The sequence below is a fragment of the Culex pipiens genome, chromosome 1 (assembly GCF_016801865.2).
Source record: "Culex pipiens pallens isolate TS chromosome 1, TS_CPP_V2, whole genome shotgun sequence".
Taxonomy (NCBI): domain Eukaryota; kingdom Metazoa; phylum Arthropoda; class Insecta; order Diptera; family Culicidae; genus Culex; species Culex pipiens.
Window position 1 is genome coordinate 75,823,119 of NC_068937.1, and position 15,645 is coordinate 75,838,763.

The following is a 15,645-nucleotide window of genomic DNA, read 5'->3' on the forward strand; positions in this document are numbered from 1 at the left end:
GTTGCAGCTAAGTTCCGGATCTAAAGCTGCCGAGAGTAGCAGAAATAAACCTGCAGGAGAAAAAGTAAAGTTATTGTCGTAGGACATTTAAACAGCTGTTATGCTGAAAATTGGATCCATAGAAAAAGTTTTAGAGCCTGTTCACAAAAACATCTGACGAGATGGTGAGACAGAGTTCAACATATTACGGTAGATGCAACTGCGTGCTTGATCGTTAATAAGTGTTTGATCTTGCATTGCGTCATAGTTGATCTAACCTGTAAATTTGTGTTTGTAGTTGTGCCTCGAGTTAGGACAACTTTTAGAGCAGTTTGGCTCAAAGAAATTTGGTGGATTTTGGTTCTAGGGAGTCATGTCTGTTAATACCTCTTCTAGATTGACTCGCCTTGTTCCAATTATCGCTAATGCCAAAAGTTTCGCACCTGAAAGGCAGGTAAAATGTTACTCCAAAACTCCTCCGGAAGAGTGGAGTTTGTAAAAATGTTGTAAATATTGAATTGAATGTTAATTTATTGAAATTTTAGTTTGTTGCATGTTAATTTATTAAATTATGTACTGTTTTGTACGAGGTATTGCTCTGGATAGATAATTGCATGAAAGCATAGAAACATAATGGAAAATCATAGAACACACACAATTTGCCATAAGCATACATTCTTAGAACAAGTAGAACAAAACAAGAATCTGGTGTCTCGGGAAAATACGAAGAAAAAATAATCAGATCGAATCGCAACATAATTAAATCAGACATAATTATCCAATCATTTTCCATTTAAACAAAACTTGAGGTTATGAACCTGTTTTCGTTTTCACTTTTATTGATGAATTACGTGATAAAAACTTAAGAGTTTATTTCTCAAGCGAGCACTTGACCAGCATGTTGGTATCTCATGATTTGGAGAGTGTTTACTTGTAAATGGCTCATGTTTTTATCAAATATTTCATCGATACTTACCATAGAATAATTTTTCATGCCATGCATCATCACATTTCATAACAAATCTGTTTGACAGTGACAGATAGTTGACAGATCTAAGTTTCCCGAACATCAATAACACACACAACGAAGCAGTTGATAAGATTACCTTTGAAAAATTGAAGTACTAGAACGAAGTTTGATAAGGACTTGTGTGCAATATTGCATGAGAGTACACGGAAAGTCCAACGTTTGTAAATTTTTGTACAGTTTTGTAAATATTATTTTAATTTATTCCTTATTTATTATTTTAATGTGTAATTTGTTAAATTTTGTTGTAAATAGTAACGAAACTTTTCACGATCGCTTTGACTGAGATTAAAACTCAAACATCGTATCGCTGGAGGCCGGAGTTGAACAAACGTTGATGGCCAGTACACAGGTACAACCTGCAAAACTGCGCGGAGATGGAGGAGGTGACTCTTTTATCGTTGAAGCCTTATGACCCCGATACCGATTGTAGTACTAGTCTCGCATTAAATGTTTTTCACAAATTTTCTTATGGATGATACGATCTAGTACAGCATGAGTGAAACATTTCGCGAGCAACCGTCGGTTAGTGTGAATTCGTCCGTGCGTTTGTTATTTTACGATGTCAAGGTTCAGAGGTACGTGTGTTTAGAGTTGTGATCTTGTGAGTTTAAAAAAATATTTACTTTGTAAACATTTTTTTTCCCGAACTGGGGGAGAGTGTAACCGATGGCAGTTCCTTACCCGATCGTTACTGTGACTCTGTTTGTATCGCGTTAAATAGCATGCAGGAATATACTTGAGTTATTGGGCGGAGCTTCACTACTCCCACTGGCTAGGGCAAACAAAAGCCAAGACACCCTAGCAGTACGCAGCCAGTTCCATACCCACACGATTGCTACCCACAAGAAGGAGTCTTCAAAGGAAACCGACGTTGGTAACTGGATGGTAGCCGATTGGTAGCAAGGATTGACAGAAGTCTGGTTGGCGGCAATACCGTAGATGACTTGCGAAGTCAAGAACCGGGAATCGGTCTATTTGCCCGAAGGACCCGTAACCAGACAGACCGGCCTAGAAGTCTGTCGGACAGCAGGTAATTGCCGCCGTAAAACAAAGTGTGACCCAGTACTAATGTGTCCTGTGAAAAGGACCCCTCAATGTTTGACCCTTAGTGTCATCCTTGGCCGACGGAGTGCCGTCGGAGCCGGACGTTTCGGACGCTTCCGTGATGTCCCTGTGGAACCCAACAACCTCGATGTGTCCACGTCCTTGGTGCTCGATTACGGGCAATGTTCCGGCCAACCGTCAACACCGGCCGAAGTCCCAATCCGTCACCATATTGGGAGGAGCACAGGACGTTCGGACGGGTCCACCAGAAGCCGCGGACATCAACCGCTACCGAGTTCCAGGATTGGGAACCGTGATCCGTGTAAGCGACCGGAGGTCGCGTAACCGTCATCCGGAGGAGATTGCTGAAAGAAGGAGAAGCTGGAAGATCGTCGAGCTGCTGGGGCCCCAAGAAACCAGAAGGAACAGGTCAGATAGACAATAAGAAAGTGGGAAAATTGAGGTTAGGAAAGGTGAAGGAAGTTAGTAGGAAGAAGTGGGAGAATAAAAATGTGCACAAAAGATAATAAAAGTGGTGTTTCGTTTGGTAGCTCAAGTGTTTTTCCTGTGTCCGATTAGTCTAGTGTGGATAAGCGTGCCGACCTTGAGGTATTTTTGTAGAGTCCCTGCATCGAGAAAGGTCTCGGCTGAACCACAAGTTACAAAAGAGCAAAAAGTAAACAATCTTGTTCTTCGACGTAGGTGCACACAAATCAAGAAAAGAAAATTTGAAAAAGAATTTTATTTTTTTAATTCAATGACTGGCTTTGGACTGCAAAATTGAATGTACTTCAGAAAATGATTAAACCGTGCGGCGGCCTGTAAACCGACAATGAAATAAGCACTTAAAAGCCTTATACTTCCACTTCAATTTCTGGTCGCGTTTTCGGTTTACACCTGAACAATCTTGAAATTATTTATACGGATTTGTGATTCCTCTCTTTCCATCATTCCCTTGTAAAACATGTGATATTACTATGTGCTTTTCTTTCAGTGTATTGAACTCAGAAAATCATGATTTTTGGTTAGGTTGTACCTAATTTCAAGAAATTAAAAGTGAGAGTGTGTGCGAGCAACATGGAGTTAAACTTTTCAAAGTGCCATGGCAATCTTCACAGCAACTTCATAGATAGTTTAACTCCATGTTGCACACACTCTCACTTTTAATTTATTGATTACCTATTTTATGGTTTTAGTCTTGTTTTTCGAAATTATCTGCAGATCGCTGCCATTGAACAGATCTTGCAGATTCTTGCATGTTCAATCTAATTAACTGACAACACTGGTTTCGTAAGTTTGACGTTTATAAACCTGAACTTAGCTGATCAAAGAATTTATTTACGTACACAATTTTCTGCCATTGATCAGTTAAATTTCCATATTTTACCTTCGTGAGGACGCTTCAAAATATCGGAACATTTCCGCCGTATTATAGGTATGTTTAAAAAAACCCAGCCACTGACCGTTTTTGTCTAATTGGACGCAAATTTACTGCAGGCAATTGGATCCGATCGGAAAAGGACAAGACCTCGCGGATGCCGACATGTCTCGCGGACCTGGTCCCATTCCGAACCGTTGGCTGCACTGCCCTCGGAAGTCCGAAACGCTAATCGGGGACAAGTTTCTGGCGTTTAAGACACCGCTCAAGGATGATTTTGACTCGCAGATGCCAATTGAGTGCTGTTTCTCGCCGGAAATGCTGTTCCAAGTGATGAAGACCTACAAAGTAGGCGAGCTTCCGGTCAGCATTGCGTCCAAGCAGCTAACGATGTTCTGTTTGTAGGTAAAAATTGGCCTGTGGATCGACCTGACCAACACTAATCGGTTCTACGACCGGTCAGACGTTGAGGACAACGGCGCCCAGTACGTTAAGCTGCAGTGTCGCGGGCACGGAGAAACACCCACCCGGGAGCAAACGAACGCCTTCATAGAGATAGTAGAGGAGTTTAACAGGGACCATCCGATGGACATTGTTGGCGTACATTGCACCCACGGATTCAACCGGACCGGATTTCTGATTGTTTGCTACCTGGTTGAAAAGAATGACTTTGCAGTGGAAGCCGCGCTGGCTGCGTTTGCTAAATCGCGGCCGCCGGGCATTTACAAAGAGGACTACATTCGGGAACTGTTCCGACGGTACGAGGACGAAGAGGACGCGCCCCCGGCGCCTCCGCTGCCGGACTGGTGCTTTGGTAAGGGAACATCATTTCAAAGTTTGTCATTGAATGCGTTGATCTCGATAAATGTTCTTCACAGAAAACTACAGGCCCGCCCAGATTTCGATGGGGTTTTGCCTCAGAAACAATGTTTTCATACAACGAAAAATTCCAAAAAATCTTTTAGAACTCACGATTTACGATTTACTAAAAATATGGTCTGTTTTCATGGTAAACACCATATTTTTTCTACATCTACAACATTAAACATTGTATTCAAATTATTCCGTATTTTACCGTATTTTATCATAGCTAGACTGCCGTTCTACGCATAATTTTTTTTCGTGGAAAGGTAGCTTAGGGGACCCTTTTTTGATATCTGTAACCTAGAAAATATTTCACCGAAGGATTTTTGAATTTTTGTTATTTTCAGTTTTTAACTGTATAAATGGAGGCGCACGGTACTTTTGATTACATTGCGGCTGCACAACACCTCCCGAATGCTTTAAAATGCAATGGATACTGATGAAAGGGGTCGTCCATGAAATATTTCTCAATACAGGGTTGTTACGGACGGCGCGGATCGCGCGGATGGCGCGTTTCGCGCGGATAGCGCGGATTTGGCGCGGATTTGCTGGCTTAATTTGCTCAGGCGCGGATTTCGCGCGGATGACAATTTTGATAAATAAAATAATTAACTTTCAAGTTATAAAGAAAATTATTATCGGGAATTACTGTAATTTTTTTAAGTGCAAAAACTTCAATTTCTTAGAAGTTGTTACCGAAACAAAATTGATTTTTTCCGGAAATGTTTGTTTGTAATTTTTTAATATGAAACGTCGAAATAATCTACAAGAAGAGATAATTTTTGTTAAAGATTTTTTAAATAAATTTATTCTTACACTCAACTCATTATTAACATCTGATACGGGTTCTAAATATTCCATCTCTTATGAGTTTCAGGTTATGTTTTATCAACAATATGTATTGTTTATTTTATACTGGATACATTTTGATTTGATTCTTTTGAACCATATTTCAAGCTTTTCTATAGATATTCGGATTAAACAAAAAAAAATATTGGGGGTGCTCTGGTGGACGTATTGTGGTCAAATCCCAAATATGAGCAATATTGGACGGAACAGAAGCTGGCTTTCCGCCTTTGATTTTAGTTAGGATTTTACCCGTAGAAAGGTTTTTTTTAATTTACATGAAAAAATAAAAAGATCTAAATATTCAAATATGAAAGCTCCAACATTCAAAATTAAAAGTTCAGAAGTTCTAAAATTCTATTTTTTTTAATTTTTATAGTTGTTAAATCCAAAAATTGAAAAATTCTGAATTTTAAATAGCCAACAATAAAAAAATCTAAATTTCTAAATAAAAAAAAATTCCAAAAAATCAGGAATTTAAAATATTTAAAAATCAAGAATAAATTCTCCAAATTTACAAATTTTGAAAATTGATAATAAAAACAATCAATGGAACAAAAACTTATAAATTCTCAAATAAAGTTCTTAAATTCTTAAATTCTTAAATTCTTAAATTCTTAAATTCTTAAATTCTTAAATTCTTAAATTCTTAAATTCTTAAATTCTTAAATTCTTAAATTCTTAAATTCTTAAATTCTTAAATTCTTAAATTCTTAAATTCTTAAATTCTTAAATTCTTAAATTCTTAAATTCTTAAATTCTTAAATTCTTAAATTCTTAAATTCTTAAATTCTTAAATTCTTAAATTCTTAAATTCTTAAATTCTTAAATTCTTAAATTCTTAAATTCTTAAATTCTTAAATTCTTAAATTCTTAAATTCTTAAATTCTTAAATTCTTAAATTCTTAAATTCTTAAATTCTTAAATTCTTAAATTCTTAAATTCTTAAATTCTTAAATTCTTAAATTCTTAAATTCTTAAATTCTTCAATTCTTAAATTCTTAAATTCTTAAATTCTTAAATTCTCAAACTCTGGATCTTATTAAAAAGAACCGCAGAATTCTTAAATGCTACAATTTTTGTCACCATCATAGATTTCAGAAAGTCTGATAACTTTGGATCATTTTTTAAGTAATATTTTAGGATTGAGAATATAATACAAATTTCGTGTCGAGCACGAACTGCATGTTTTTATCTAATCCTAAGATTTATGAATTTTCAAATCTTATTTTTTTTCAATTTATTGATTTTTTTAATTTAAATTTTCAAATCCCTATTTGAATTTCTTTTTTGCTAAATTTATTGTTATGGCTTTTCTCTCTGGTTTAATTCATCCTAGCAAAAATAAATTTGATCATATAATTTTCAGCGTTTCAACATTCTGGGTCTTGAGATTAAGATAAAGCTATTCTGGATTTTAAATTCTATTTATTGAATACAACATAATTTTAACGTTTGTGGTTTTTGCGTTCCTTCCGACGGAACCCTTAATCATAAAACGATTTTAATTTTTGTTCTCAAATACTTTCATAAAAATTAAATTGTTGTGAAACTCTGTTGTATATTTGTCGCGCAAAATTATTTTTCCTATTATGGCGCGGATTTCGCGCGGATTGGGTTTTTGGGACGGCGCGGATTTGGCGCGGATTTTTTTTCGACTTCTCCGTAACAACCCTGTCAATATTTAAGGCCCCAACCACCCCTATAAACCATGTATCATGTTTGATTTATGAGTTAGGGGAACTATACCCTTTCTCAGCCTATTTCTATTACCGGCCTATCAGCACTTCTCTCATGATTTACAGCTTTCATAAAGTGTTTTTGACTGTTCCAAAGTAATAAATAGATCAAACAAAAGTGAGCAAGCAAATCTCCATTGTTGATACAGCTGAAAATGTTGATTTAATAGCAGAAAACGGCGAAAGTGATGAGAATTGGTCGAACGGCTTAGTGTGATTAAAATGGGCATATTTCCCCTAAGTTTATCAAGCATCAAATAACTTTTTTGTAAATATGTTAAGCCATAATTTGCATTGTGAAATATTTCATGGACGACCCCTTTGATAAGTATCCATTAGACTGGCTCGTCGTTATATGGGAAATTTTCAAATTGATCAAATCAACCCAAAACAAAGTTTTTTCGGTCCCTTTTGGGTCCCTGAACAACCTCCCAAAATTTGGGAGCGATTGGCTCAGCCCACACTTTGCACAAAGCTATTCAATTTTGTATAGGATTTAATATAAAAAAAAAACAACTTTTTTGTATTTTGATTTTTGTAATTTTCAGGTTTAACTAAAATTTAAAACCAATAACTAGGCTTAGTGATTTTTCACGCTCGAAAATTACAAATTTCACGGGGACCTCAATTTCAAAACACCAAATTTCACGCAAATTTCGCGGAACGTGAAAAATGTTAAAATAACTCTGAAAATCCTATGTTTAAATCACAGAAACTACTTTTATGCATCATTATATATTATTCTTCAATTAACTAGAAAATAAATCACTAAATTTTAAAGTGACACAAAAAAATCTCCTAATTTTCAAAAAAGTTTCCACCTGGTGGTTTAAAGATGGGCTCTCTATATATAAATTGAAACAAAATGTAGGGCACGTGTATACTCATTGACTGAACTGCTTTTTAATATTCGACTGATAAAGCTAAAAAGTTTTCGCTTATTTGTTTCTGTTATATCATTTTATATTTTATTGAATTTCATATCAAAGCAAGATTTAACAATCTTGTCCAGCCAAAATGAGTAAAATAAATTGAATTTTCTGCGACATTTAGCCCATTAAACATATTTTTAATGTTTTTAGCTCACTTTTCAAAAACTAAATTTTAAATCAATTTGCAAAAAATATTATTTTTTAACAAAATCGTAATTTTTATTTGAGATGAGAAAAGAAAACAAAAAAGTAGTATTTTTTAACTTTCACGGGAATCATCCACCCAAGTAAACAAATATCGTTAAACTTAAACAGAACTCAGATTTTTTTTTTAAATGTTTCAATAGGTGATTTCAAAGATAAAAAAAATCTTCATTTTATTTCGAATAAAACAAAGTTTGATTCTTTTAATCTTTTCGAAATTATACCTTTCAATTTAAAAAGGCAGTTACAGCGAATAAAAATATAACTAAATTTAGCCAATTTAAAAAAAAAACTCAAAAATCTGAACATTTCTTCAAATGGTTTATATCAACTTGACATACATATATATTCAAGCTTTCAAATTGAAAACTAATAAATTTTAATTAAAAAGTCTTTATTGATGAAATATTTATTAAATTTAAGAATTTCACGCCGTCCACGAAATCGTCAAAAATCACTAACCCTATATCAGTAATTAAACCAGGGTATTCACTCGCTTAATTCTACAGTATTTCATAAAATTATTTTTATTCCTATTTGAGCTCGATAAATTATTTTGAGAAAAATCGTTACATTTTCACACAAACATAAAATTTCACGGGATTTCGAGGAAAAAGCCAAATTTCGCGGATTTCACGCTGTCCGCGAAATCGTGAAATTTCACTAACCCTACCAATAACGTAGGAGTGTAGCCTTGAATGTTCTCTAAAACTTTCCCGAAGAAAGTATGGTCCTATCTCTCTTCTGAAAAAAGATATAAAAAAAAAAAAAAAAATCAAACCATCCACATTGTGGCAAATGGGCAGTATTCATGATTGCTGAGAGTCGCAGGACTCTCGCCCTTTGCTATTAGTAAGTATCCAGCAAAACAAAGGGTATAGCATGCATTTGATACTGTCAACTCCCATTCGGCTGTGTTCTCGTCGCTGTCATATTGTAAACTGGAGCCGAGAGAGGTCCTGTTGTGAATTCTAGTTGGAGGTGGTCCGAAGATCATTGAAGAAGGTAGAATTCGCCATCACCCAAGGCACGAAGGCACGAAGGATAGACCATGTCTTGGGGGGTGAAAGGATGATAGGATTTAGTGATAATACCACAATTTTAATATTTGTTTTTCTCTCTTATTTCAGGGGATATTTGGTCTGAGTTCTAAGTGTTGTAGACGTCTTCCACTATACAGAATGAGATCTTCTTTCTATCAATTCCTGTATTTTGAAAAAGGTGATGCGCCGAATGTGGACATATAGTTCATCACACTTACTCCATACGGTGTGAACGTGAAATGCTGTATGTTTGCAATTGGTGCATTGGCTATTTTCAAAAACAAGCTAGTTTTTTCCTTTTGTTTTAAGATAAAATTTAGTAAAATCTATCCATCTATTTATTTTTCTATTGCTATAACTTGTCCCTTACCTCACAAACATTAACGACTCTATTCTTCAATCTTGGAATCGCAATACATTATTGTAGAAATGTAACTGCTGAAAAAATTGGTAAGAAATTTGGGCATAACTGTTATTAATACGATTAAAGGTACGTTCAATCTGTTTTGCCTTCCTCACCTTACTGAGGAAAGGCTATAAAATCACTCGAAAAATGAACTTCTTAATTTGACCTCATAGACCCACCTTCACGTATACCTTTCGACTCAGAATCAAATTCTGAGCAAATGTCTGTGTGTGTGTGTGTGTGTAGGGATGTGGGTCTGTGCACCAAAAAATATGCACTCGATTATCTCAGCACTGGCTTAACCGATTTGGACCGTTTTGGTCTCATTCGATTCGTCTTGGGGTCCCATAAGTCCCTATTGAAAATTATGAAGTTTAGTAAAGTACTTCAAAAGTTATGCTAAAAAAACGATTTGGCGTATGTCCGGAAGATTGTAAAAAGGGTGGTTTTTGTAAGAAACCCTGTCATGTTATACATTTTCAGAAAGGTATTAAAAAGACCTTTCCAATGAGCCCAAAACATTGAAGATCTGATAGCCCTATCAAAAGTTATTAGCACTTAAGTGTTATTTATACACTTTTTGGAGGCCGGATCTCAGATATTTCAATGAAAATGATGTCCGGGTCCATAATGCGACCCATCGTTAGTTAGATAATCGAAAGACCTTTCAAATGAGCCTAAAACATCGAAGATCTGACAATCTTATCAAAAGTTATTGACACTTAAGTGTTATTTATACACTTTTTGGAGGCCGGATCTCAGATATTTCAGTAAAAATGATGTCCGGGTCTATCATGCGACCCATCGTTAGTTAGATAATCGAAAGACCTTTCAAATGAGCCTAAAACATCGAAGATCTGACAATCTTATCAAAAGTTATTGACACTTAAGTGTTATTTATACACTTTTTAGAGGTTTGATTTCAGATATTGTGATAAAAATATTGTCTGAATCTCCCATGCGAACTATCGTTGGATAGGGTTTTTTTATCAGACCTTGCCGATGAGCCAGAAATATTGATGGTCTGCAAACCATATCAAAAGAAATGAGTAATAAAATTGATTTGTTAAACATGTTAAGGGGGAATGTTGCTATTTTTACTGAATGTATTGACTTTATGAATATGAGGAAGGCACCAACCACCTAAAGGTGGATTAAGTAACGTTTTATTATATATATTAACTATTCTAGTTTGCTTGTCCTGTCCCATATTTCACAACTTCAGTTGTTTTCTTGTAAACTTCTCGTTACAAGTTGGTAGTTCTGTCTAGTTGCAAAATATGGTTTCTGTATTCTTTCTTTCTGTGTTAGTCTGTTATTCAATGTTCTTTTTTATTTCACATTGTACTTTTCCCATTTTTTCTCTTTTTCTCTTTCATGTACCTTGCGAGCATACGATGACCAAAAAAGTCATTGTTAGGGTTAGTGAAATTTCACGATTTCGCGGACAGCGTGAAATCCGCGAAATTTGGCTTTTTCCTCGAAATCCCGTGAAATTTTATGTTTGTGTGAAAATGTAACGATTTTTCTCAAAATAATTTATCGAACTCAAATAGGAATAAAAATAATTTTATGAAATACTGTAGAATTAAGCGAGTGAATACCCTGGTTTAATTACTGATATAGGGTTAGTGATTTTTGACGATTTCGTGGACGGCGTGAAATTCTTAAATTTAATAAATATTTCATCAATAAAGACTTTTTAATTAAAATTTATTAGTTTTCAATTTGAAAGCTTGAATATATATGTATGTCAAGTTGATATAAACCATTTGAAGAAATGTTCAGATTTTTGAGTTTTTTTTAAATTGGCTAAATTTAGTTATATTTTTATTCGCTGTAACTGCCTTTTTAAATTGAAAGGTATAATTTCCACAACGAGAAAGTTCTGGACTCATTGAATTTGGAAATTAATGAAAAAAACATGAAGCTCACGGCGGGGTTCGATCCCCTGTCCTTAGGATTGGCAAGCAACATGCTTTCCACATTACCGTGGAGCATTGGTAGCTTGAGTAGGACTTAGACTGATATAGTTGAATCCAAGAAACGGACGAGAATAAATTTGAATGCAAGTTGAATATCAGAACATACAAGAATGCATTGCATTGCATGCATGCAGGCGCATTTGAAATGAACCTACATTACCTCGCTATAAATAGCCTGGGCAACTGATAGAATTCATCCAATAAGAGATGAGAAGAATTGAAAGCTTTCCCATTAGAAATAAGAACTTACGAAGAATTCGAACAACAATGCAACGGTCGTTACCACTCGCCTAGGGTGGATCCTCAGACTATTCACCTTCCCAAAAAACCGTCCAACTCCAAGCGAAACTTACTTGAGGATACCGTGGAGATTTTCCCTTAATACTCTGAAAAAAGTGGAGCATCAACACTTCCCGTCTTCCAAATCCCCTATCCTTGTCCCTGGTGCGCGGTGGAGATGGGAGCGGCCGGCAATGGACGGCTGCCATGGTGGTGAGAATCTGGTTCAGGTGGAATTGGTTCTATTCCCAATTATCGATTCCTAGGCAACTTGGGCTTAGACAATCATCACATCACATGGCGAAAATCCAGTCTGCAATCCGCTAAAATCACCGTCTCCTAGCGAAGCGAAGCGAAGCGATGAAAGGTATAATTTCGAAAAGATTAAAAGAATCAAACTTTGTTTTATTCGAAATAAAATGAAGATTTTTTTATCTTTGAAATCACCTATTGAAACATTTAAAAAAAAAAATCTGAGTTCTGTTTAAGTTTAACGATATTTGTTTACTTGGGTGGATGATTCCCGTGAAAGTTAAAAAATACTACTTTTTTGTTTTCTTTTCTCATTTCAAATAAAAATTACGATTTTGTTAAAAAATAATATTTTTTGCAAATTGATTTAAAATTTAGTTTTTGAAAAGTGAGCTAAAAACATTAAAAATATGTTTAATGGGCTAAATGTCGCAGAAAATTCAATTTATTTTACTCATTTTGGCTGGACAAGATTGTTAAATCTTGCTTTGATATGAAATTCAATAAAATATAAAATGATATAACAGAAACAAATAAGCAAAAACTTTTTAGCTTTATCAGTCGAATATTAAAAAGCAGTTCAGTCAATGAGTATACACGTGCCCTACATTTTGTTTCAATTTATATATAGAGCCCATCTTTAAACCACCAGGTGGAAACTTTTTTGAAAATTAGGAGATTTTTTTGTGTCACTTTAAAATTTAGTGATTTATTTTCTAGTTAATTGAAGAATAATATATAATGATGCATAAAAGTAGTTTCTGTGATTTAAACATAGGATTTTCAGAGTTATTTTAACATTTTTCACGTTCCGCGAAATTTGCGAGAAATTTGGTGTTTTGAAATTGAGGTCCCCGTGAAATTTGTAATTTTCGAGCGTGAAAAATCACTAAGCCTAGTCATTGTATAAGCCAACACACGTGTATTTTTCACAAAGCCGCGAAACAGAACAAGTATTTTTATAAGTGCGTGAATAACAATCGGTCGTTGAAGCTCAAAAAATGTGAGAACAATATCGCGCCGTGGTTCAGTGATAATAAGGCGAAGAAAGTAGACGACGATTCCGCATGAAAAATATAGGTAGCGGAAATTATGTGTTAATTGCACAATGGATGAAAGTTTGAAGTTGACACTATCAAAAGGGAATGGTAAGATGCAATAGTAATATTGCTAGGTTTGATAGTGTCAAAAGGTAAGATCAAGGAATAAGGATTATATGAAACTATATTGTCATAATTATTGTATTCACTGAAATATCTATCCGCTTTCTACCCCCAATGTGTCCTGCACTGGGGGTGCCTGGGGTAACTTCGAGTTGACCTGGGCCACCCGAGGAATTAGGGGAAATATACCCATTCTAATCACTCTAAGCCGTTCGACCAATTCTCATCACTTTTGCCGTTTTCCGCTATTAAATCAACATTTTCAGATGTATTAACAAAGAAGAGTTGCTTGCTCACTTTTATTTGAGCTATTTATTACTTTGGAACAGTCAAAAACACTTTATGAAAGCTGTAATTCATGATCAAAGTGCTGATAGGCCGATAATAGAAATAGGTTGAAATTGGGTATAGTTCCCCTATGTCGTAGGTGGCTCGTGTACAGGTTCACTCACCTCTCCTCGCGGCAAGGTTTTCCGTAGGTCTACACTCGAACATGCAACATGGGACAGCATGAATCTTCAGCTGAAGCCGGACGAATGTATTCCGAAATTACAGAATTACAGAATTTTATCATAGCTAGACTGCCGTTCTACGCATAATTGTCCCATGTCAGTTTTGGACGATTTTGACTTTATGACATTTTTAATTTTAATTTGATGTGTACTTTATGAAAAACACATAAAATTTGGTACTTTGTTCGGAAACTCATTAAAAACAACACCAAGTATGTTTGTCCCATCGTTAAACTTCTACGCATAATTGTCCCACCAAGTATTTTCTTAAACGGAAATCATTAGTTTTACTAAGCATTATATCTTGTTTATCTGTTGTATAGCAAGAGAATCACAAATAAAGGTGATAAACTGCTAACTGGGGCGATCAGGGACACATAGGGCGAATAGAAACCCACGGGACAATTATGCGTAGAAACACAGAAATCGATCGAAAAATTTCAATCGCGTTTTTCTCAGTTGCACTTTTTTGAACATGGGAATCTTGTTTATCTGTTGTATAGCAAGAGAATCACAAATAAAGGTGATAAACTGCTAACTGGGGCGATCAGGGACACATAGGGCGAATAGAAACCCACGGGACAATTATGCGTAGAAACACAGAAATCGATCGAAAAATTTCAATCGCGTTTTTCTCAGTTGCACTTTTTTGAACATGGGACAATTATGCGTAGAACGGCAGTAGAGGTCCCACCAATAATGTTCTCTATCCTTTTTATTAGGATGTAACAAAATGGGTCAATTTTGCGGACATTTCAGGGCATGATCTCCTAGGAGTACTGAGCCAGAATCCCAAATATGAGCTTGATTGGTTGCGACAGGATCTGACGCTTTGACTTTGAGTTTTCAATAGGGGGTGGCGTCGCTATTTTTAGACCACGTTTTCCACTTTTTCTCATCGAAACCGACTACTTTATCGATTTCATTTTGCTGGGCGAGATAGGACGCCGTCTATTCTTAGACGATGACTCAGCACTTTTACACTCTTGCGCTTAAAAAAACCAGGTGGCAGCACGATGTAACGCCACGTCCCTATGGGATTTAACCCCATTTATCGGGACCGTGGTGTAGGGGTAAGTGTGGTTGCCTCTCACCCAGAAGGTCCCGGTGGCATTTTTCGAGACGAGATTTGTCTGATTACGCCTTCCGTCGGACGGGAAGTAAATGTTGGCCCCGGACTAACCTAGAGGATAGGTCGTTAGCTCAGTCCAGGTGTAGGAGTCGTCTTCCTGGGTCCTGTCTCGGTAGAGTCGCTGGTAGGCAGTTGGACTATAACAATCCAAAGGTCGTCAGTTCGCATCCCGGGGTGGATGGAAGCTAAGGTGTAAAAAGAGGATTGCAATTGCCTCAACAATCAAGCCTTCGGACACTTAGTTTCGAGCAGGAATCTCGCAATCGAGAACGCTAAGGCAATGCTGTAGAGCGAATAATTTGATTTGATTTATGAAAAACTTCATGAGCTCATAGTCCGTGTTTCAGGGAACAACTTTGCAGAAGAGTGCGAAAAGATTCGTCCATTACAGTCCAGACTCGATTATCCGTAGGCCTCGGAAAAAAATCACTGCAGAATCGAATCACGAAAAAAAAAATATTTTTTTCGTTGTCCAATTTTTGATTGTTGAGCTTAAGTATGTCCCATAAACTACTCTAAAATAATTTAGAATTTTCAAATCAAAGATGGCGGCCAATGGCGGTGCTGAAATATTTAAAAAATGCATTTTTTTATTTAAAAAAATATTCAAATTTGACTAAAATGGGGTCGCAGAACTCACATTTGACGTTAAAAGTAAAAAAAATCTGATTTGTTTTGTCGTGGTTCGATTATCCGAAGTCCCATACAAACCTTCGGATAATCGAACTTCGGATAATCGAAACTTCGGATAATCGAGTCTGGACTGTATTTAAAATGATACAGAATTTATAACACCACCGCTGAAAACATCAACTTTAAAACTTCTGTTTGCGGTTAAACAACGGTTGACCCCTCGG

General features: G+C 35.8%; 1 protein-coding gene across 1 annotated transcript in view; it reads left to right on the forward strand.

Moving 5' to 3' along the window:
• Positions 1-3,330: 3,330 nt before the first annotated feature.
• LOC120425624 (mRNA-capping enzyme) overlaps positions 3,331-15,645 on the forward strand; it is a 29,435-nt gene continuing 17,120 nt past the window's right edge. The window contains exons 1-3 of the mRNA XM_039590207.2: positions 3,331-3,488; positions 3,551-3,779; positions 3,837-4,245. Of these exons, the coding sequence (XP_039446141.1) occupies positions 3,597-3,779; positions 3,837-4,245 (592 nt within the window). The 5' untranslated portion in view covers positions 3,331-3,488; positions 3,551-3,596. The remainder of the gene's footprint in view (positions 3,489-3,550; positions 3,780-3,836; positions 4,246-15,645) is intronic.